A 24,035-nucleotide genomic window follows, 5' to 3' on the forward strand; every position below is an offset into this window, starting at 1 on the left:
CCGCTTTAGAATAATGTTGAATTTCTTGATCTAGCAAAATCTAAGACAGAAACAACATGCATTTTTAAGTAGTAATGCTTACAAAATCCATAGAAGTGACACTGAATAGGTAAAACACATAAACACCAACCAAAAAGAAATGAACCTTTACCTTCAACCTAAGCTCAAGTTAGACAGTGTAATTGCATCTGAAGTGGAATAACCTATAACGATTAATTGTTAGAAATTTTATAATTCCAATTAATTAATTACTGTGGACTGTCATACCCTATTTTCGTCCGGGGATGATCGTTGGTTAATATTTGGATTCTTGCTGGTGGAATTGAACTGCTTAACACTAATCATCGTGCAATCCGAAGGGTTTTGTGACGTTTCAGAAGGAAATGTGTAAAATGTTCAAAAGAGGGGCAAAATGGTCACTTTGGGATATTTTCCAACCCCTGGGCCCATTAGAAAACTTAAAGGTGAAGCAACCAGCTCGCCTGGGCGAGCTGAGCTGGCTTGGGCGAGCAAGTTACTTATGGAGGAAGCTACCAGCTCGCCGAGGCGAGCTATCATGCAACCTACTCCCCTCATTTTCCTATAAATAGGTGTGAGGGGCTGAAGGGAAGGGGTTCAACATCATTTATAAGAAGTTTTCACTGAAATTAGTGAGAAGAAGGAGAAAGAAGGAGAAAAATCAAGGCCGAGGCGCTTCTGTAACGCTTTCGTAATATTTCCGTGAACGTTCTTCATCATTCTTCATCCGTTCTTCGTCATTCTTTGATCTTCGACCAATTAGTTTTCTATTTTGAAGCTTTGAATTCATTCTATGCACCCTTAGGGGTCCATCCTTGCTTTGCATGTCTTCATCTTCATTCTTCTACCATCGGTGATCTTTTTCTTTGTTTTAAGCGAGTTTTGACCGATCGTTTAAGCCGTAATCTCACTTAATCAATGTTAAAATGAATTTCGACTGATCGTTTGTGTTGTAATCTTGTTTAATCACCATTAAAAAAGAATTCAACCGATCGTTTGTGTTTTAACCTCGGTTAATCATAAAAAAAAAAAAGTTTCAACCGGTCATTTACTTTGAAAGTTCTATTTTAATGGGTTGGAGAATAACCAAGTGAAAACAAAACTAAAATCAACTCAGAATCAAGCTTTTGTCCACAAGAAAATCCCTTGAATTTGTTCAAAGGTCCAACGCCTTAAACAATCTTTTTACTTATATTGGTTAAAACGAACCGTTTAAAAGTCTAAAATCAACACTCCACATAACTTTCTTGCTTTTCAAAGAACTACCTAGATCTGAGTTCCTCATCACAATTGAGGATACGTAGGAGCAAGAGCCCCGCTCTTGTCGACCCTAAAAAGATAAAAAGGGATAGAACCTACGTAGGAGCAAAAGGGAAAAATAAAATAAATTTGAAGTCATGATTCTGCACATTTGATTAAAGGTTGCCGTCCCTTGCGACAGACGCGTGGGACCCGTGTGTAAACAACTCCCAAACCTTTATTTCTTAAAATTCGTAGACCCGCTTTTGTTTTTTTCTAACATTTTCCTCAAATAAACGTTGGTGGTGACTTTGTACGTTTTTCCTTCCTTGGAAGACGCACCCGTGAACCTCACGTCGCCCTCCCGCCGAAGGGTAGGTTGCGACAGTTGGCGAATCCACTGGGGACCATTTTTAAAGAGTTAGGCCATTTAATTTGTGTGCATTCTTTATCATAACTTTCTCTTTGTTCTTTATTTCCCTTATGTTCCTGTATGTATATAACTCCTTTGATGCTTTTGTATTTTGTGTAGTTGTTTATTTTAATGTATGCATTGATAAATATTTGTTCATTTGATGCACGCACGATACCAACACTTTTTGAACACACTGTGAGTTGTTAAGGGCCCTATACCCGGTCCATGGGAACATAGGAAGTGGAGGTGAATCTGTGGTCATGCTAAGTCTCCGACTTGCTTGATGACAGTGAAACCTCATCTAGATTTTTTCTCTTTGATGATACGTTGTCGCTGGTAGTCCCTACTACCACAATGTTTGATATCAAAGGTGATGATATCTCTAGAAACCTTTCAAAGCTAGATGCAACCACCTTTGAAATTATCACTAAATAGCGAGCCTTTTTAGTTCCGCCCCCATCAGGTCTCTGAAATAGGGGCACGGAGCAAACACGCTACGTGACATTGCCATGCATATCTTTATAAATGTCATGTTTGTGTGCGTCTCTCCTGTGCTGGTTGTGTTGTTCGATGGAATTACCATGCTTGTTTGTCTAGAATGTTTCTTTTTTTACTATCGACCACGTGCCCTCACGCATGTGTACTCGTATTGTGTCGTCACTCTATATTGCCTTTGTTTCGTCATTTTGTCACGGGAAGTCGGGAGGTTCGCATCACCTTCTTGAATGCATGCATGGGGCACCATGGTAATGACTGTAAATGAACCATGATGCTCAATGCCTTAAAGAAGAGATGATTGTCCAGACTCTCGTGTCTATAAAAGGAATTTGTGTCATGCATAGCATAAGCATCCTTTCATGCATTCATCATATTTCCTCCATGATAGGGTGTCGAAGTATTGATCAAACATAATTTTTTGTTCTAGAAAAACATGAGATTGAATCAAGCACCCTTGCTTAAGAAAAGGTTCTATCACATCAAAATTAAAAGCCTAGAGGTTGCTAGTATGCAAGAATTGGGGCAATTGATGGGTCAACTCCAACGTCAAGCTTTCTGCAAGACATACAAAAAAATATGGGATCTAGCTATGATAGAAGTCTCTATTGAGGCCATTGTAGCCCTTACCCAGTATTACGATCAACCGTTAAGGTGCTTCAAGTTTGGGGACTTTCAGCTAGTACCAACCGTGGAAGAGTTTGAAGAGATCTTGGGATGCCCGCTAGGAGGAAGAAAGCCATACCTTTTTTCTAGGTTCTATCCCTCCTGGCGAGAATAGCCAAGGTAGTCAAAATCTCGGCACAAGAATTGGACCGAGTAAAGCAAAATAGAAATGGGGTGGTCAGAATACCGAGGAAGCACTTGGAGGAGAAAGCGAAGGCTTTAGCGGATCAAGGTAAATGGGCTTTGTTCATTGACATCTTGGAGCTATTGGTATTTCAAGTTGTCCTCTTTCCAAATGTGGATGGGCTAGTGGACTTAGTGGCGATCGATGCCTTCCTTGCTTATCACCATAGCAAGGAAAGTCTGATCATTGCTATTTTGGCTGATGCTATGACACATTTGACCGAAGATGCGAAAAGAGCGGTGCAAGAATCGTCTGTTGCACACCTACTCTTTATGGATGACTGGTCTCTCACCTCTTTCATCATGAAAGTAGACCCATCTGTCCCCTGCAAGGTCACCACACATGCACCGAGAAAGGGAAGGCCAATTGGGAGCAACTCTTGGCTAGTATGGTGGGGACATCCATTAATTGGTTCCCCCGATGGAAGGAAGGAAGAGCCAGAGTTTCGTCCTCATGCAAGGGGTTCTCAAACATCCCCTTGATGGGGACGAGGGGTTGTATCAATTATAATCCCATCCTTGCCATACTACAACTTGGCTACCCCATGAGAGGAGTGCCATCTGAAGAAAGTACCATGCCCTTCATCGCACGGGATTTTAGTGACCCCAATGCAAGGATATTTCAAAGGGTCTGAATGGAATGGAACGCGGTGCAAAGAAAGGATAAGGAACTTAGGGGAAGCAGCAACGGGATCATTGGCAGATATCATAAGTGGTTGAAGGCTTGGATGCAAGAGTTAGATTGGCTCCTGAAGCTAAAGGTCTCAAGTGAGGAAGAGGTTGAAACCTTGGAGGAGAGTGAGGAGGTACAAGCCTTAAAGGCGAAACTTGGAAAGGTGCAAGCAGCCAAGGAAAGGTTCAAGACAACGGCCATCAAGGTCCGAAAAGAGTGCGACAAACTAAGAGACATCAATGTGGCCACAGCCGAAGCATTGGAACGGGAATCAAAGAGGGACCGAAAGGAAGAATGGGGCCGAAACAAGTTCCAAGGGGCTTTGTGGGGTAGCAACAACGAGCTTAAGCTTCGAAGGGCTGGGAAAGACCAGTCTAGAGTCGAAAACATGATATTGGAAGATAAGTTGAAGGCTTATCAAAGGTCCAAAATGAGTTTGTCCGAGCAATTGAGCAAGACCGAAGAAAACATGTGGGCCATCATTTACCAATACAAAGAGAAGCTAAATTTAGCTTTAACCCATGAACAAAGGCTAGAGGACTAGTACGCAAAGGTATCAGTCCTATAAGCAGAAAGGGAAGCGAGGGAAAGAGTGATCAATTCATTGCATAGAGAAGCAATGATGTGGATGGATAGGTTCGCTTTCACCTTGAATGGGAGTCAAGAGCTTCCAAGACTGTTAGCCAAAGCAAAAGCAATGGTGGACGTATACTCGACCCCCAAGGAAGTTCATGGGCTCCTCGATTATTGTCAGCATATGATCGATTTGATGGCCCACATAATTAAGAATCACTAAGGCGTTTTTATTTTCGCTTTAATTTTGACAAGCTGAACATTTTGTTCCTTAATAAAAATGAGTTTGGTTCAATCCTATGCCTTTGCTCAAGATTCTGTGCGAATCCAATACTTCGATAACTTTTCTTTAGCATGCATTCATGTTTAGTTCTTTCTCGCATTACTCACTACATTTTGGTTCTTTTAGGAGAAAACACCATAACTAAACACACTTTAAGGCACCCTTACCGAACCCATTTGAAGACTAGAGTCATGGGCGAAATAGAAGAGGTGCAAAAACAGATCAAGGCCGATATGGTGGCCTTGAAAGATCAAATGGCTTCCATGATAGAAGCCATGTTTAAGCATGAAGAGAATGATGGAAAGTAATGCGGCCACAGGTTCCGCCGCCAGCGCTGCCGCTGAGGCAGATCCTACCCATCCATCTGCCGTAAATCAAGTGCATCAACCCGTCCTAGACATGGTGGGACAAGGAGGAGAAGTGTTGGGAAGCGCTAACAATCCACACATGGGGTATAATAGGAATGCTTACCCCTATGGCTTACCCACCCAATTATATGCCGCCCATCAAGCACGTGTCTAACGAGAACGTTGATCATGCCGTTCCCGTTACCTTTGAGGGTCAGCAACCCCAACCTAAAGGAGGCGCCCGCAAAGAACCTCAGGAGCGTGCTTAAGGTGACTTTGACCCATATCCCACTTTCACCACCGAATGACCAGCACATAATGCTATGCCTCAGTCTAACACCGCGGGAGCTCCTCAACCCCACCCTTTGCAACCATTGCAAGTCTCAGTAGGGGGGCCACCTCCAGCAATGGAAGGGAGAAAGAAACTATATCTCATGAAAGATAGATTAAGAGCCGTCGAAGGGTTTGGTGATTACCCTTTCAGCGACATGACCAAATTGTGTTTTGTACCTGATGTTGTCGTCCTTCCAAAATTCAAGGTGCCAGATTTTGATAAATACAAGGGGACTACTTGCCCCAAAAATTACCTGAAGATGTATTGCCAGAAAATGGGGGCGTACTCTAGGGACGAGAAGCTGTTGATGCATTTCTTCCAAGATAGTTTGGCCGGAGCAGCGGTCATTTAGTATACCAATCTGGAGGTTTCTCGCATCTGCTCATGGAAAGACTTAATTACTGCCTTCATTAGGTAGTACCGATACAATACTGACATGGCTCCCGACAAAATCCAGCTGTAAAATATGAGCAAGCGGGAGCATGAGTCATTTAAGGAGTACGCCAAACGGTGGAGGGATTTGGCAACATAGGTGGCACCATCCATGGTGGAAAGAGAGATCACCACAATGATAGTGGACATGCTGCCGGTTTTCTACTACAAAAAGTTGGTGGGCTACATGCCTTCTAGCTTTGCGGATCTAGTATTTTCGGGCAAGAGGATTGAAGTAGGCCTGAAAAGAGGGAAGTTTGACTATGTCACCCCTGCTGGTACAATTAATAGAAGATTCAGAGCAAGTGGGGCAAAGAAGAAGGAAGGGGATGCCCACGCCGTGACTTTGGCTCCTACTTGGCCGAAACCCCAGCAAACCCTTAACAACACCTACCAAAATGCCCAACATCAACCAAGCTTTTCAGCCCACGTCGGAAACCCTTCCAACCCGAAACTTAGCCAGCAAGGGGCACCCGCTCAACCACAAAGGGCCCCCGCTCAAAACCCGGCTACTACACAACCTCGCCTCGCTGGCATTTCCAACCCTCCAGTGAAGAAGCTTCTGGAGTTTGCCCTGATTCTGTTGTCGTACACAGATTTGTTGCCATCTTTGATCGCCAACCAAATGGCGATGGTGACCCTTAGAAGGATTTACCAGTCTCATTTCCCTCGGTGTTACAACCCCAACGCTACCTATGCTTATCTGGCGGGTACCCCGGGGCATTCGATAGAATAGTGTGTGGCCCTCAAGCATGAGGTCCAAAGTTTGATCGACGCGGGGTGGCTAACATTCCAAGAAGATGACCCAAATGTAAAGACAAATCCGGTTTCCAATCATGGGAGGTCGGCAGTTAATGCAATAGAGGAGTGCAGACTTCAAAGGCCAAAGCAAATAAAAGACATGGTAACTTCTAGGAGGTTCATATTTGAGGCGCTGCAAGAGGTGGGCATGATTTCCTTTGTTGGGCACAAGGGGGATTCTTGTTTGATGTATTCGGGTGCGTCACATGACATGGAAACATGATCAATGGCAGAGGAGCTGTTATAAGGAATGATGGACCAAGGCCAGTTTGAAATTGGTGACGCAAGCAAGGGAGAGCAACATGTGTGCATGCAATCGGCAAAAAAAAGCCCAAGCAAACCCGAACCTTTGGTGATCCACTTCACCAGAGATGTTGCCTCCCAAAAACCACAAGGCTCCCAACCTATCCCGGGTAAGAAGCCTTTCCCATTCCCTCAAAAGCCCAACGAAAAGAAGGACGAGGCCATCGAAGATGACCTATCCTCTGCTAAAGTTACTAACATCTTTGGCATGAGTGATGTGACCTATAGTGGGCGTGTCTTCATAGCACCGGACCTGTTGGTGCGGTCCAAGGCCGCAAAGGGAAAGGCGAAAATGGGCACGAAAGAGAGCGACGAGGCAAGCCCATTTCTGGATGAGGAAATCCCGGTCGGGAGATTGGCTAAGAAAGACGGAGACTTTGGCGGGAAGAAGATATCCACCGAGTATGAAAATGAGTTCCTTCGGATCATTCAATAGAGTGAGTTCAAGGTGATTGAATAGCTCAATAAGACCCCAGCTAGGGTCTCCCTGTTGGAACTACTCATTGAGGAAGCAAATGAATTCCAAGCCTCATCGAGCACTTTTGGTCAAAATATTGAATGAAGCCCATGTGGCCCAAGACATATTTGTGGAGGGCTTTGAGGGCATCGTCAACAATATTACTGCCAATAATTACCTCACCTTTGCCAATGAGGAGATACCCGTCAAGGGGTGGGGACACAATAGGGCCTTACATGTGTCCGTCAAGTGTTTGGACCACGTCGTGGCCAAGGTGCTCGTCGACAATGACTCATCGCTGAATGTCATGCCCAAAAGTACATTGGAAAAACTGCCTTTCAATGCGTCACACCTGAGGCCGAGCTCCATGGTGGTATGGGATTTTGACAGCAGCCGCCGGGACGTGAGAGGAAAGATTGATCTCCCAATTCAGATTGGACCCCATGTGTGTTAGATCACTTCCCAGGCCTATAGCTGCCTTTTAGGCCGGCCTTGGATTCACTCAGTCGGGGTAGTCCCTTCAACGCTCCACCAAAGGTTGAAGTTTGTGGTGGAGGGGTAGTTAATCATCGTCTCGGGGGAAAAAGACATTCTGGTAAGTTGTCCTTCTTCTACGCCATATGTTGAAGCCACAGAGGAGTCCTTAGAGATGAACTTTCAAGCGTTGGAGGTGGTGAGCAACGCCTATGTCAAGCTCCCCCCGGTGCAACCACGTTCATCCAGTGTCGCGTTGATGGTAGCCGGTGTGATGTTAGGGCATGGGTACGAGCCCAAAATGGGTTTGGGTCAAAATGGAGATGGCGTGGCGAGCTTAGTAGAGTTCAAGGAGAACCGCGGAAGGTTCAGGCTAGGATATAAGCCTACACGTGCTGATGTAAGGAGAAGTGCCCTAGAAAGGAAGGGTAGGAGCATGGGCTCACTGCGAGGACCACAAGAGAAAGGGACTCCCTTAAGTCACATCAACAAGAGTTTTGTCAGCTCGGGTTAGATGTGTGAAGGACGGGTTGCCATGGTCCACAATGAAGTCCCTTAAGAACAATCGAACTGGGTACGGACGTGCCTTCCTGAGTTTGAGTTAGGGAATTGGCAAATTGTCGAGCAACCCGGAGTTTCTATGGCAAACATAATGTAATTTGTTAGCCCTAACCCTATAGCTAGGCCTAGGCTTTAGGATTTCCTCCCTGTTGGGCTTTGTCTTTCAATATCAAATATATATGAATATGGATTTTCTTCATTTGTTCTTGCACCTTGGTCCAATCTCATTCGTCTGCATGTTTATTTTTGTTGCGATTAAACAATACAGATCTGATAGTGAGTCCTGTGAGGTACTAATACCGAGGACCCATATGCCGATTTTGACCAGCTAGTAAACCAAGCTAAGGATGAAGAAGATGAAGATTGGTGGCTTCCCCCTAGAACTAAAAAGAATGGTCGAGCAGGATGACCGAGAAATGAAGCCACACCAAGAAGAGACGAAAATCATAAACTTGGGTGCGAACGAGGACAAGAAAGAGGTAAAGGTCAACACGGGCATGACCACACCTGTCTGAGATGAATTGGTGGCTTTGCTACGAGACTACCAAGATGTCTTTACTTGGTCGTACCAAGATAAGCCCGGCTTGAGCCCTGGCATTGTACAACATCGGTTGCCACTGAATCCCGTTTGTTCCCCGGTGAAACAAAAACTAAGAAGGATGAAGCCCGAGATGTCCTTAAAGATAAAGGAAGAGGTGAAAAAGCAATTCGACACTAGCTTTTTGGCTATGGCTTGATACCCTGAATGGGTAGCCAACATTGTTTCAGTCCCCAAGAAGGATGGGAAGGTGCAAATATGCGTGGACTATCAGGATCTAAACCGAGCCAATCCGAAGGATAATTTTCCCTTACCGCACATCGATGTCCTTGTGGATAACACTACCAATTTTGCTTTGTTTTCTTTCGTGGATGGGTTCTCAGGCTAACCAAATAAAGATGGCGCCGGAGGACATGGAGAAAACGACATTCGTCACCCTTTGGGGAACGTTCTGCTACAAGGTGATGTCATTTGGGCTAAAAAATGATGGGGCAATCTACCAACGGGCTATGGTAGCATTATTCCATGATATGATGCACAAAGAAATTGAAGTCTACATGGATGACATGATTGCCAAGTCTAAAACCGAGGAGGAACATCTCGTCAACTTGTGGAAGTTGTTTGAGAGATTGCGGAAGTACCCGTTAAGATTGAATCCCGCCAAGTGCACTTTCGGGGTTAAGTCAAGAAAATTGCTCGGCTTCATCGTAAGCCAGAAAGGGATAGAGGTGAACCCCGACAAGGTGAAGGCCATCCTTGAAATGCCTGAGCCACGCACTGAAAAGCAAGTCCAAGGTTTCTTGGGACACCTGAATTATATAGCGAGGTTCATATTGCAGCTCACCGCCACTTGTGAGCCTTTCTTCAAGTTTCTGCGCAAGAACCAGTCTGTCCAGTGGAATATCATCTGTCAAGTAGCATTCGGAAGGATCAAGCAATGACTTATGAGTCCCCATATGCTTATGCCACCGGTGCCCAGGAGACCCCTTATCCTATACATGGCTGTGTTGGATGACTCAATGGGGTGTATGCTGGGGCAGCATGGCGAGTCCGAAAAGAGGGAACAAGCCGTCTACTATTTGAGCAAGAAGTTCACCGCATGTGAGATGAATTACTCTCTGGTTGAAAGGACATGCTGTGCCTTGGTGTGGGCAGCCCATCGTCTAAGACAGTACATGCTAAGCCATACCACCTGGTTGGTATCCAAGATGGACCCAGTCAAGTACATTTTCGAAAAGCCCGCTCTCACCGGACGGATCGCCCAGTGGCAGGTTCTGCTGTCAAAGTTTGACATTGTTTATGTCACCCAAAAGGCGATAAAGGGAAGCGCCTTGGCGGATTACCTAGCTCAACAACCCATTAATGATTACCAGCCTATGCATCTGAAGTTCCCAGATGAGGACATCATGACCTTGTTCGAGGAGGAGGTGGAGGATGAAGATAGGAACAAATGGATAGTGTGGTTCAACGGTGCATCCAACGCACTGGGCCATGGAGTAGGGGCGGTGTTGCTTACCCCTGAAAATCAATGCATACCCTTCACGGCTAGGTTAGGCTTTGACTGCACGAATAACATGGCTGAGTATGAGGAATACGCCTTTGGGATCCAAGCAGCAATCAACTTCAAGGTCAAGCTGCTCAAAGTATATGGAGACTCAGCCTTGGTGATTCACCAATTGAGAGGAGAATGGGAGACTAGGGATCATAAGTTGATACCCTACCAGGCCTACATCAAGAAGCTGAGAGAGTTCTTCGCCGACATTTCCTTCCATCACATTCCTAGGGAGGAGAATCAAATGGCCGATGCACTTGCCACTTTGGCATCCATGTTTCAGCTGACCCCGCATAGGGACTTGCCGTACATTGAGTTCAGATGTCGCGGCAAGCCCGCACATTGTTGCGTAATAGAAGAAGAGCAAAATGGTAAACCTTGGTACTTTGACATCAAGCGATACATCGAAGACAAGGAGTACCCACAGGGGGCTTCCGACAATGACAGGTGGACATTGAGAAGGTTAGCAGCCAGTTTCTTCCTAAGCGGAGGCATATTGTATAAGAGAAACCATTATATGGTACTGCTCCGATGTGTGGATGCTAGGGAGGCTGAGCAAATGCTCGTAGAGGTGCATGAGGGATCCTTCGGGACACACGCCAATGGACATGCCATGGCCCGGAAGATTCTAAGGGCGGGATATTACTAGCTCACCATGGAAAACAACTGTTGTATCCATATGAGAAAATGCCACAAGTGTCAGGCATTCGCGGATAATGTAAATCCTCCACCCATGCCTTTGAACGTATTAGCAACGCCATGGCCTTTCTCTATGTGGGGAATAAATGTGATTGGAGCTATTGAGCCCAAGGCTTTAAATGGACATCACTTCATCTTGGTCACCATTGACTACTTCACCAAATGGGTTGAAGCGGCTTCATATGCCAGTGTGACAAGGAGCGTGGTGGTTAGGTTCATCAAGAAAGAGATAATTTGCTGGTACGGGTTGCCTAGGAAGATTATCACTGACAATGCCACCAATCTGAACAAGAAAATGATAAAAGAAATGTGAGAGGATTTCAAGATCCAACATCACAATTATGCCTCATAGGCCCAGGATGAATGGGGCAGTTGAGGCTGCAAACAAGAACATCAAGAAGATCATTCAGAAAATGACCGTGTCATACAAAGATTGGCATGAGATGCTCCTTTTTGCGCTGCATGGTTATCAAACCTCAGTACGCACATCAACTAGGGCAACTCCGTTTTCTTTGGTGTACGAGATGGAGGCTATGTTGCCATTTGAAGTAGAGGTCCCCTCTTTGAGAATTCTGGTCGAGTCAGGGTAGAAAGAGTCAGAATGGGCCCAAGCACGCTTTGATCAACTGAATCTTATAGAAGGTAAGAGATTGGCCACCATGAGCCATGGGCGATTATATCAAAGATGGGTGAAGAACGCTTTCGACAAGAAGTTACACCCACGCAAGTTCAATGAAGGGGATCTTGTCTTGAAGAAAGTATCCCACGCTCAAAAGGACCATAGGGGAAAATGGGCTCCAAATTATGAAGGACCTTTTGTCGTAAAGAAAGAATTTTCGGGAGGAGCATTGGTGCTTGCTAGCATGGACGATGAAGAATTTCCTTCGCCCGTGAATTCCGATATCATTAAACGATGTTATGCTTAGTACTTGGGGCAGCTAGAGGAGTCAATGCATATTTGTTCCCCAAAGACTCATTGGGATCCCCAAAGTCTCCCAATCCCTTGTAAACCATGATCACAACATTAATAAACATTGGATTGATGATTTGCATTTCAACTTCTTGTGCTGTGTCTTTTATTTGTTTAGAGTGCACACTCTCGATCTTAAATCCGGAGCCTTTTGGCTCAATCTATGGGGTGCCGTTAAGCGTTTAAGTAAAATTGAACATAATAACACTTGTTTATTTGTTGCACTTAAACTGCCTAATCATAAGCATGCATGCATTTTGCATCTTGTCATCCTGCGAATTGGGGGATAAATGAAGGTTCGTTTTGAGTAGTGACCATGGTCACACCAAAATCAAGACAAAGGTAAGCGAAAGGTGATATCAGTATTTTGTGGTGTTGTTTCACATTTTACTACGTGATGCCATTTCCTTTATTCAAAGCTTAGGGGCAAGTACGAGCCAGTGCTAGGCCCACGATCAATCAACCATCATCCCGCGTCCGGCTCAAGACGTTAAAGAAGCGCTACTAGGAGGCAGCCTAATACCTTTAAAATTTTGCTTTTTATTCATTCGTTTATTTTCTTAAGTTATATTTGAATATGCCTAGTTTATTTGCAATCCTGGGAATTAAGAAAATATACAAGCATAACAAGGGGATATTTAAATATTTGAAAAGAAATTTTGCAAAAAAAAAGGGAGGTTAGCTCGCCTGGGCGAGCTGGCTCACCTGGGCGAGTTGGCTCACCTGGGCAAGCATGTCTGCACCAGAAAGCTTAAGAAAGGGTGGGGTGAATTTTTCTTTACCCCTAAATCTTCCCCGACATTCAAAAAAATGCAGCAGCTACGGGGAAGGTTTGGTTCTAGCAGCCCCAAGGCTCCATTGTTGAGTTTTTGCTTTCCTTTTCACGTTTTGGTTCACTCCTTACAAGTAAGTGCATTGTCCCTTGATTCTTATGCTCTCCATTGATGTACTTTAGTGCTCTAATTATCTATGTTTGGCAAAATTCGTGAAGCAATTCATGATGAATTCATGCTTTGATTTGTTGAATTGGGGGGTTGTAGGGGATGGCCATAGGCCTATCTTTGATTCTGAGATGAATGAGCATGTCACATTGCCCCCATTCCCCACTTTTCATGTCTAAACATATGCCCACCAAGTGTTCGGTGAAATGCCTCAATGGCATTTTCGTGTGGTTTTGTGAAACTTAACTTGTGGAACGAATTTGTACACATGTGACTGCCATTTTGAGTGTGTGGACAATTTGTAGGAGCTAGAATAAACTGCCAAAATGTGACTTAGGCCTAGGAACCCCAGCTTTTTGGTTTTGAATGAGAGAATGCATGAAAATGAGAGCATGTTGGTGAGGTTTCCCTTTAGACCAGCACTTGGTTTGGGCTGCATCATGGTGAATATTTTGCACTTAGATGGTGTGAAAATGTTTTTCACAATGCACACACACACACACACACACACACACACACACACACACACACACACACACACACACACACACACACATATATATATATAGAATAGGTAGCAAGAGAAAAATACCTTTCAAATGAAGTGTACATATGTTGAATAGGTAGCCAGGTGCTTTGCAAAATGTGTATATATGTTGAATATAACACGAAGATGCTTCTCAAAATATGAATATATAACATGAAATTTCTCTTCAAATGAATGTGAATATGTGTGAATATATAGCATGAAGTTGCCTCTCAAGTGTATGTACATATATGTGAATAAAATGTGGACATATAGCAAAAAAAATGCCACTCAAAATGGAGTAGATAGGTAGCAAATACGTTGCCAATATGTATATGTTAGATAGGTAGCAAAAAAATGCCTTGCAAAATGTATGTATATGAATCATGAAAATGCCTTACAAAACGTATGTGTCTATGAATATGTATCATGAAAATGCAAAGAAATGTGTGCATATGTATGTGGATATGTAGCATAAAATTCTTTTAAAAAATGTAGGTGTATGTCATAAAATGCCTTTCACCAAAATATACGTATATGCATGTATACAAATGTATAAATAGCCCACGCATCAACGTGTAAGTCTTTTTCCAAGTACACGTTGATGTTCGCATTGTTAGAAAGAAGTGTGCAAGTGTGCACCATTTTAGTTTGATTGGCCTTTATTGTGATACATTGGTTTTTCTTGTAAACTAACTTTACAATTGTGTCCTCGCAGGAGATGGCTTCGAGAAAGCTCCCAGCCAAGAGGTCCGGGAAGGATGCAACTGGAGAGGGTTCCAGTGCAGCCTCGCAGGTGGATGTGGACTTTGATGGACATAGGTTCCGGAGTACGAAGCACCAACAACGGTTTGAGGTCATCAAAGGCTAGTCATTCCTCAGAGAGAGGCGAGTCCAGCTGAAGGACAAAGAGTATGTTGAGTTCCAAGATGAGATAGTCCGGAGGCAATAGGCTCAGCTCGTATCACCCATGGCTAAGTTTGATCCTGAGATAGTTATGGAGTTTTATGCTAATGCCTGGCCTACCGAGGAAGGAGTTAGAGACATGCACTCCTGGGTGAGGGGCCAGTGGATTCCCTTCGACAGGGATGCCATCAGTTAGTTTCTGGGGCATCCACTGGTGTCATAACCTAATTTCGTCCGGGGACCATTGTTTGATGGCATGTAACCTTCGCTTGACCGCTTCGAGGAACTTGATACCCATCGTTAAGCAATCCGTGAAGTTCCACGACATGTCGGGAGTCGAAAGGAAACATTATTGCGCAATCCGTAAAGTTCCGTAACATTCCAGAAGCCGAAGAGGGGGTGGTTGCGTAATCCGTAAAGTTTCGTGACATTACAGAAAGAAACCAAGTATCGTTATGTAATCCGTAAGGTTCCGTAACGTTACAGAAAAAGAATCAGCAAAGAAGGGGGGGTGGACTTATCAAGATAGGGGTGTAAATAGAAATTTGAGTCTAGGCCCTTCTGGAACATTTTGGAAGTTGGGTTGCTTAAGGAGGAAGCAACTGGGCGGCAAGCTCCTCCACGTTTTTGAAAAATGGCTTCCGGGGCTTCCTTAATGCTTCCGTAAAATTTCTGAAAACCTTGGGTAAGCATATTCCACTTAACATTGGTGAAAAGGGAAGATAAAATAGATGAAAATCAAATCCGAAACACTTCGGTAAGGCTTCCGTAACTTGTCCGTAAAATACGAAAAGGGGGTGAACTTAGTAATTCGGGTGCGCTTAGAAATCTTCTTCATTAAGTCTCTGGGCGGCAAGCACCTCCTTTTTTTCCTATAAATAAGGGAGGGGGGGAGCTGTTTCAAAATGTTCAAGACCCCTTGGCTATGCATTTCGGCTATTTTGGGCAAAAAACATGTTTTCGTGAAGAAAAATCGAGTCGAAGTGCTTTCGTAACGCTTCCGTAAGCGATTCTGTGGAAATTCTTCATCGTTCTTCGTCGTTCTTCACCGTTCTTCATCCGTTCTTCGTTCATTCTTCGTTCTTCAATGGGTAAGTTTTCGAATCCGTGACTTTCAATTCATTTCTTGTTTTGTGTACTTTCACTTTAATTTCGCTTACTTTCAGTTTTCTTTTATTCCGTTTTTAACGTGCTTTAACCGTTTATTTAAGTCATTTTCTCACCTAATAAATGATAAAAGGAATTTCAACCGATCATTTGTGTTGTAATCTCGTTTAATCACTGTTAAAACAAAATCTAACCGATCGTTCTCGTTGTAACCACGGTTAAACCAAAAAAGGTAAAATAATAATAAAATAATCAAAATATCCTGAAAAATATTAATAAAATAATCAAAAAAATATCTTTTAGTAAAATAAACCAAAAAAAATCAATCGGACGTTTCTCTTTGGGATTTCTCTTTCTTAATTGAATTGACTAATAACTAAAGTGAAACTAAGGCTAAAATCAACTCGCAAAGTCAAGCTTGTCCGCAAAAAATCACTAAAAAAGGATTTTAAGGTTCGATACCTCATTTTTTCTCATCAAGTAAAATGGATCATTTTAAGGTCCAACGCCTTAAAATGACCACTGTCCAAGTAAAAAGAATCGCTTGATTCACCCTTTAGAAAGAACTACGTAGGTCTAATTTCCTCTTCGATGGAGGGTACGTAGGAGCAAGAACCTCGCTTTTGTCGACCTCAAAAATAAAAAAGAAATAAAAGTTTAGGTACACAATTTCACACAATTCTAATTTAAGGCTGTTGTCCTTTGGGACAAACGTGAGAGGTGCTAATACCTTCCTCAAGCGTAAATACAACTCCCGAATCTGGAATATTCTTCATGACCGATTTCCTTCGGTTTTTCTGACATTTTCCACAAATAAACATTGGTGGCGACTCCACACATTTTCCTCCTTTGGAAGACGCACCCGTGAGCCTCGCCTCGCTCGCCCGCAAAAGGGTAGGTTGTTACAGTTGGCGACTCCATTGGGGACTGTTTTTGTGAATTAGGCCTATTTTAGGAAATTGTGGAATTGTGAAACTTTGTGTGTGCATTTTTTGAATTGTGTAAATATAATAAATGCTGTCTCTTCCACATTTTTACACTGCATTCTAAGCACCCACGGGTTTGAGTAAAAAAAGGGCCCTATACCCGGGTCCATGGGAATTTAAGGAGTGGAGGTGAATCTATGGTCATGCTAGGTCTTCGACTTGCTTGATAATAGTGAAACCTCGTCTAGAGCTTTCTCTCTTTATAATGTGTTGTCGCTGGTATTCCATACCACCACAATATTATTATCTTGAGTGATGATACCTCTAGAAAACAGCCATGTGAGATATGGATCGTTGGGAGTAGTTATTAGAGACCCCTAGATATTATCCTATAGGTCCCTAAAATAGGGGCACGAAGCGAACACGCTGCATGCCTTTTAAACATTGTCATGCATATAACCTAAATGTCATGTATGCCTTTGTTGTATGATTATTTGAGGATATTGCCATGCTGTGTAAATCCCCCTGTTGCACTTTTGCGCATCTGCATCATGCCATCACACATGCGTTGTATGTGGGTCTCGTCTTTTGTCGTGGGAAGTCGAAAGATCCATATCGTCTTCTTAATTGCACACATGGGGCACTGCGCTCCCAAATGCACAAGTAAGGAGATATGATTTTCCGGGCTCTCGTGTCCGTAAATGCATTCATATCATGCATCGCATAAACATCTCTTCAGCATCATATGAACATATCGTTGCTGCATTTGTCCGTTATCACATTCCAGCCTCACATTTTGCATGAGTCATTGCATCATCATGCATATGCATTCAACATACTTTTTGTTCTACATGTTTGCTCATACATGATCCTTGTGTTTTCCTCTACAAAACAAAAACAAAAAAAAGGGAAGCATGAAAATTCATGATGCATTCTTAGTTGCATGTGTTAGGTACCATGAGCCAACCATGTTGGGATCATAAACCCATTTCTAAAATAAAAAAAAAACACAAACAACAAAACAAAATGATTGAGCATGGTACCTAATGCGTGGTTAACTAAGAATGGATGTCTCTTCGGGCATCTCAATCTCATAATTACATTTTCCATGCATAGCATGCGTATTCCCGAGTCTTTCATCCCTATGAAATGTTGTTGAAGTATTGGCGATCAAAATTGCCATTCCCTGGGTTATGGGGTTGAACCAAGCTCATGCTTTTATGAAAAGGTTCATCGAGTCAAGTTGAAGTATGGAAGTAACCATCTTGCAAAAATTGGGGCAAAAGATGGATCGTGTTACATCATTGCTTCACTACTGCCAAACACGTTTGAAAATCTAAAAGAAGTTTAAGGGAAGAGAGGAATGCAAACTTGATTTATACTGGTTTGGCCACTTCCCGTGTCTACGTCCAGTCCTCAAGCAACCCACTTGAGATTTTCCACTCTCTTTGTAAAACTCCTTTTACAAAGTCTGAACCACACAGGGACAACCCTTCCCTTGTGTTCAGGAATCCTCTACAACAAGAGACCCACGGTCTCTTAATCCCTTTTCAAAAATAAGAAGAAGAGAATAAGAAATCTCTCTTAAAAGAGATAGATTGTACAATGAAGATCAATCAAAATTCCTTATTGAATATGCAAGTGGTTGACCAAGGAATCTTCTTGAGAGGATAAAACATTTCGGTTCAGAAAAACTCTTAATCTTTTGAGAGGATAAAACTTTTTGGGCAATGAAAACTCTCTTTAAATTCGTGTTTCCAAGTCACCTTTGATGGCCATTCATAAAACATTTGAATAGATGTGACTCTTGGAAATTATTTTTTGAAAATCCCTTCTGGTAATCGATTACAAGACTTGTGTAATCGATTACAGGCTTTAAAATTTGAATTAAAACGTTCAATAAACTGCTAGTAATCAATTACTATCCATGCGTAATCAATTACACATTATAAATTTTGAATTCAAATTTCTAGTGACTGTGATAAACATTTTCAGCTGCTGGTAATGGATTACCAGAGAGTAAATCTCAATTTAAAATGATTTAGATAGTATTCTTTGGCCAAACCTTTTGCTTTGGAAACTTCTTCCTAAGATTCTAGAGATCAACTTGATCATATATCTTGATTTTCTTGGATTCTTGGATTCTTGTCTTAGAAGCACTTGATCCTTTGGCATCATCAAAACATCAAAACATCTTGCTTCTACATAGGAGTCATTTGACTTAATCCATCAACTGAAAAAAATCCTTCAACTATTGCTCGTCCTTGGAAAATTCTTTTTGCAAGAATATTCTGCTTCTTTCGTTCTTCCCCACTACGAGGTTGTGAAAACAAGACAACGATGGTTACCTCAAAGCCTTACACTGGGGCAATGAAGGGCACCGTGCATGAACCTCAAGCAAACCTAGAGGCAAATTAGAAGTTCCCACCTAATAGGTTCCCTGCTACAAGGTCATGACAAAAGACATCGATTGGTACCTCAAAGCCCTACACTGGGGCAATGAGGGGCATCGTGCATGAGCCTCAAGTGAACATAGGGGCAGATCAAAAGTTCTCACCCGTCGATGTTTTTTTAAACAAAAAAAGGGGGGGGGGGGGGGACAAACCCTGGAATTTCAATGGATTGATTAAACGTCAAACGGCTCCATTGCCGTCACTCCAAAATGGTCAAGTGACTAAATCAAACAGAACAAACACTCTGAGGGAGTTCCCGGAGAGATTTGCAAAGATAGGATAAGGTTGCATGAATTATCGCCTCTTTCAAAAGGACAGTCAATCTGTGTTTTCCAAAAAAAAAAAATCAAAATCAAAATCACAAAATAGGGAAAGAATGTCATGAACATTGTACAACTTTCCATTACATTGCATTGTTTCATATAAAGTCCGCATTTACCAAATTTCACGACAAAGGTTGCATGCATCTGCATCCCTAAAATTCATGTTAACTACATAGATTTCCTACATCTAATGTCCAATCTTTTGAATTTGGAATGACCGGCCCTCTCAATGAGTCAATCTCTTGCTTTCTCATAAGGGCGGACCCTTGGGTACTAGTACCCTCGCCTTTAGAGGGCTACGCATCCTCATTTTCAGTGTGTTCCATATCCACACCTTAAGAGAATTTAGGGTCCTTTGCCCTTAGATGCTTAACCGAGACTTGCGCTCCCGGTTAAGGGGCCAGTAGTTTCCTTTTATTAGTTCCTGGGCCACCCCCTGATATTGGAGGGCGACCAACTGTGCGAGCACAACCAGAGAGGGAGGCTATCACGCAGCTACTATACATACCGGGGCAAGATTTCACCCGTGCCGCAGCAAAGAGACGAGTGTGGATCATGCACACCAACATGACCACTCTTACACAGATATAGATGACGTTGCTACTTAGCAACATTCTGCCCAACGACCGCAATGTCGATCTCCCCCTGTGGAAGTATCAGTTGGTCTGCGTCGTTCCGACATAGGTAAGTATGCATGTGGCTAAACTGATTTCTGATGTCATCTATTGTTTGCAGGGATCGCGCCCGCAAGACACTCAGTGGACCCGAAGAAGTCCAACAGGGCCCTGGGGCTTCCAGCTCTGATTATGGGCCTTTGTCAGTCCTACAGGGTGCCCGTCCCCCTAGCAAGTTCATGCCATCGTGACATAGGTAAGTAGGCACATCTCTCAACTGATTTCTGATGTCATCTATTGTCTGTAGGGATCACGCCTGCAAGACACCCTGTGGACCCGGAGAAGTCCTACAGGGTCTTGGAGTTGCCAGCTCTGATTACGGGCCTTTGTCGGTTCTACGGGGTGCCTGTTGCCCCTAGCAAGGTCATCAGGCCCCCTACTAATCGAGCTTTCATCAAGAAGTACTGCGCCCCCAGGCAGGCGCAGGGCGAAACACCCCAGCAGCCTGGGGATGGCCTGCAACGGGTAACAAACGCACCGCCACCACCTCTAGAGTTCATCTCAGCTCATCCACAAAAAGGTTAGAGCGTTGCCTACGGCACATGGCCGACCAATAGGCGACCAAGTCCAAAGCCAAAGGTAAGCAAAGTACTAGGTCCGTGACCGACAAGTCATAAGGCGTCCAGCTCAAGACGTTAAAGAAGCGCTACTAGGAGGAAACCTAGTACCTTTTAAATCTCTGCTTGTTATTTGATCACTTTTGTTTCTCAAGTCATAGCAGGACACACCTAGTTGCTCATGATCCTAGGAATTTAAATAAAACAAGCACAAGCTCGGAAGGTAGTCATACCTCACAAAATATATATATGTATGTTTAGGTAGTGAAAATACCTTAGATATGCATGTATGTAAACAAAAAAAAATACTTCACAAAATATATATATGTATGTTTAGGTAGAAAGATACCTTAGATATGCATGTATGTAAAAAAAAAAAAATATACTTCACAAAATATATATATATATATATATATATATATATATATATATATATATATATATGTATGTTTAGGTAGAAAGATACCTTGGATATGCATGTATGTAGCAAAAAATACTTCACAAAATATATATATGTATGTTTAGGTAGAAAGATACCTTGGATATGCATGTATGTAGCAAAAATAATTCACAAAATATATATGTATGTTTAGGTAGCAAGATACCTTGGATATGCATGTATATAGCAAAAATATCTCACAAAACATATATATGTACGTTTAGGTAGCAAGATACCTTGGACACGCATGTATATAGCAAAATAGCTCACAAAAATATACGTGTATTTAGGTAGCAAAATACCTCATGGAAAAAAAAGAGAGCAAAAAGAGCGAGCAAGAAAAGAAAAAGAAGGAAGAAAAAAAGAAAATAAAAAACTAAAATAAAAATAAAATAAAAAAATAAAAAGTTGTCTAGCTAAAAAACAACATGCTTGTGAAAAGAGATAATTTCCAACTTTTCTTTAAAAGATTTTACTGATCTTAACCATTTTTTGAAAAAATGTGTATACACCTGAAGGGTGAATGCTGTGAAAATTTTCCCGAATGCCCAAAATGGACTCGGATGAACCCATGATTTGATAAAAGAACATATTTTGGAAACACTGGGTTGACTTAAAATAGGGAAAATGAATCTTGAGCCCTAGTGTCACATGACCATAAAAACTTGATGCTTGAGTGTCCACAGGGGTGCATGCATGACCAGTTTTGCATAAAATTTCCTAATTATCATTGTTGCATGTGTATCATGGAAATAATGTAGGACATCCCCTTTATCCCCGAACCGCTGGCCAAACCTTGACATATATCATGACCAGCCGTTCTACAAGCCTTGAGCCAAAATCCCAACTTATCATAAACCTTGACCCAGGGTGAGAATGTCAATCCTTGCCCTCGGAAAACAACAAAAAAAAGGAAAATTCCCAATCAAAAGAGTGGGAGAAAGCAAAAAAGAAAGAAAATTCCCAATCAAAGAGTGGGAGAAAGCAAAAAAGGAAAGAAAATTCCCGATCATGGATCGGAAGAAAACAGAAGAAACATCCAGAAAGGTCTTTGGACCAGACAATATCTGAACAATACAAAATTGTCACCAAGTGAACAAGAAAAAGGAAACCACGACCTAAAGTGGTCCTCTCCCTTTGATTGCCGACAAAATCCTGTGCGCTAGCGACTTTCTCACCACGCACTAAACAAAAACAGAAGAGGAAAAGACAAAAACACTCAAAGCCAAATTCCCCACCTAAAAACCATTCCCAAAATAAGTCCTATTGATCCATGATCACGCATGTAATCTTTGATTTGATAGGAAATGATTTGCAAAATCAAGTCATGACATATCTATGGTTAGGAATTAGGATAAAACACTTACCTGTGTGAGATTGATACACTTTGAGTGATTTTCTCCTATTTTTGTTGGACCCAATGTTTCCTCTAAATGGTCGTTTAGAAACGAAATGCTAACATCCAAAATCTCATTTATGGTTATGAGAAAATTTCATCAGCATACTCTCCTTCCCCGATAAACACATCATTTTTCATAAAAAAAAAGCATATGTTGCTCTGATCAGTTGAAAGTTTTGTCTCTTTACTAAAGCATGTTCACATTTTAGTGAAGAAAACACCGAGACTATTTTTAGTCTCACAGTTATCAAGAACTACGTAGGTCTGAGTTCCTCATCACAAATTGAGGATATGTAGGAGTAAAAGCCCTGCTTTTGTCGACTACACCACCTTTTGTTACCGTGACCCAAGAGTCCGGTGGCATGCTGAGCCACATGACCGTGGGATCCCCAAATTCCTATGTTCCATCATTTATCATTTGTATGTTATCTTGTTTCTATGACTTGAGGGACTAACATTTGTTTTGTTTTTCGATTGTCTTTTGTTTTGTGCATACATTTTGTTTGGACTGTTGCGTTAGTGCTTACTTCGTTATTGCCGATAATATTTGTTGAAATTCTGGAACCTCGTAGAGTTTTCCTTTAGGAACGTCGTCCTAAAAGTAAAACGAACAAAAATAATGATAACACCAAGAATAGAAAAAGAAAGAGGCATTGTGAACAAATGTCGTGTCTATATATAAAGAAAAGAAAAGAGTTTTTTATATGTAAAAAGTGTATGGAAAGATTTTTTGTGTGTGTAAATAATGTGTGAAAAGAAATTCTTGTGTGTGAGCAATGAGTGTATATAAAGAAATTTTTGTATAAACCACGAGTGTATGTTGAAAAACGAAAAAGAAATCTTTGAACAAGAATAGAGTTTTTATGTAGACCGTGTTGATATAAAGAGAAAGAGTTTTTAATGCGTGTGTATACAGAAAAAGTTTGTCGTGTATAGGAATGTAGGTGTATAAAGAAAAAGTTTTTCTCATAGATAACGATAGATGTATAGTTTTTGTAAACATAAAAAATAAAACAAAAAGAAAAAGACAGAAAGACCTCGAAGGCCGGCATGTTATGGTCATAGGAAGCATAAATCATTCGTAGAGAGCAAACATATCTTTTGGAAACAAGAGACTGACGCTAAGAGTTTGTTTTCCAGAATAACCGAGATGAGAATGGATGGATTCATTGAACCGATGAAAGAACATAATTTGGAAATGTTGGGTCTACTTGTGTAAATCCCAAGCCTTAGTATCATAATGCCATAAATTGGATGCTTGAGTATGACTAATTTTGCACATTGTTTCCAAATCATCATTGTTACGCGTGCCTCGTGGAAATAATATGGAAATTCAACCCGAGACCGACACCTTGACACACGAATTGGTTTTGCCCCAGATATCAAAATCGGGCTCGCACGATGAATAGACCATGTTGAGACACAACCTTAAGCTACTTTGAACCTTGGCCCTTGAAAAGAATCCTCATCCTTTCCCCTGAAGAAAAGGACAGCAGAATCTCCTCAAGGGAGAGCGAATAACGAATGCTAAAATCTGAATTCCCAATCAAAGATCGGAAAGGAAGAAATGAAAAGAAAGAAAAGAAAAGGAAAAGAAGGATTCCCGATCGAAGATCGGAAGAAAGTAAAAAGAAAAAGATCGAAGGAAAAACAGAATAATTCCTGATCAATATAGGAAACCAAGAAAGAGAACAGAAGATCTTCTGACCAGATAGATTTTTGGCAGGGTAAATGACTGCCGACAAAGGAAAACCCATTTTTGAAGTAGTTC

At 42.1% G+C, this 24,035-nt stretch overlaps 1 protein-coding gene across 1 annotated transcript; it reads left to right on the forward strand.

Moving 5' to 3' along the window:
• Positions 1–9,790: 9,790 nt before the first annotated feature.
• LOC106798771 (uncharacterized) lies at positions 9,791–10,993 on the forward strand. Its single transcript, XM_014775944.1, has one exon. It carries the CDS (start codon positions 9,791–9,793, stop codon positions 10,991–10,993), a length of 1,203 nt encoding a protein of 400 aa, XP_014631430.1.
• Positions 10,994–24,035: the final 13,042 nt, after the last annotated feature.

Source organism: Glycine max, chromosome 5 (genome assembly GCF_000004515.6).
Source record: "Glycine max cultivar Williams 82 chromosome 5, Glycine_max_v4.0, whole genome shotgun sequence".
NCBI classification, from domain to species: Eukaryota; Viridiplantae; Streptophyta; class Magnoliopsida; order Fabales; family Fabaceae; genus Glycine; species Glycine max.

Bases quoted from the DNA above. Each gene is read 5' to 3' on its own strand.
- LOC106798771 (XM_014775944.1), top strand. From the start codon at position 9,791: ATGGCTGTGTTGGATGACTCAATGGGGTGTATGCTGGGGCAGCATGGC.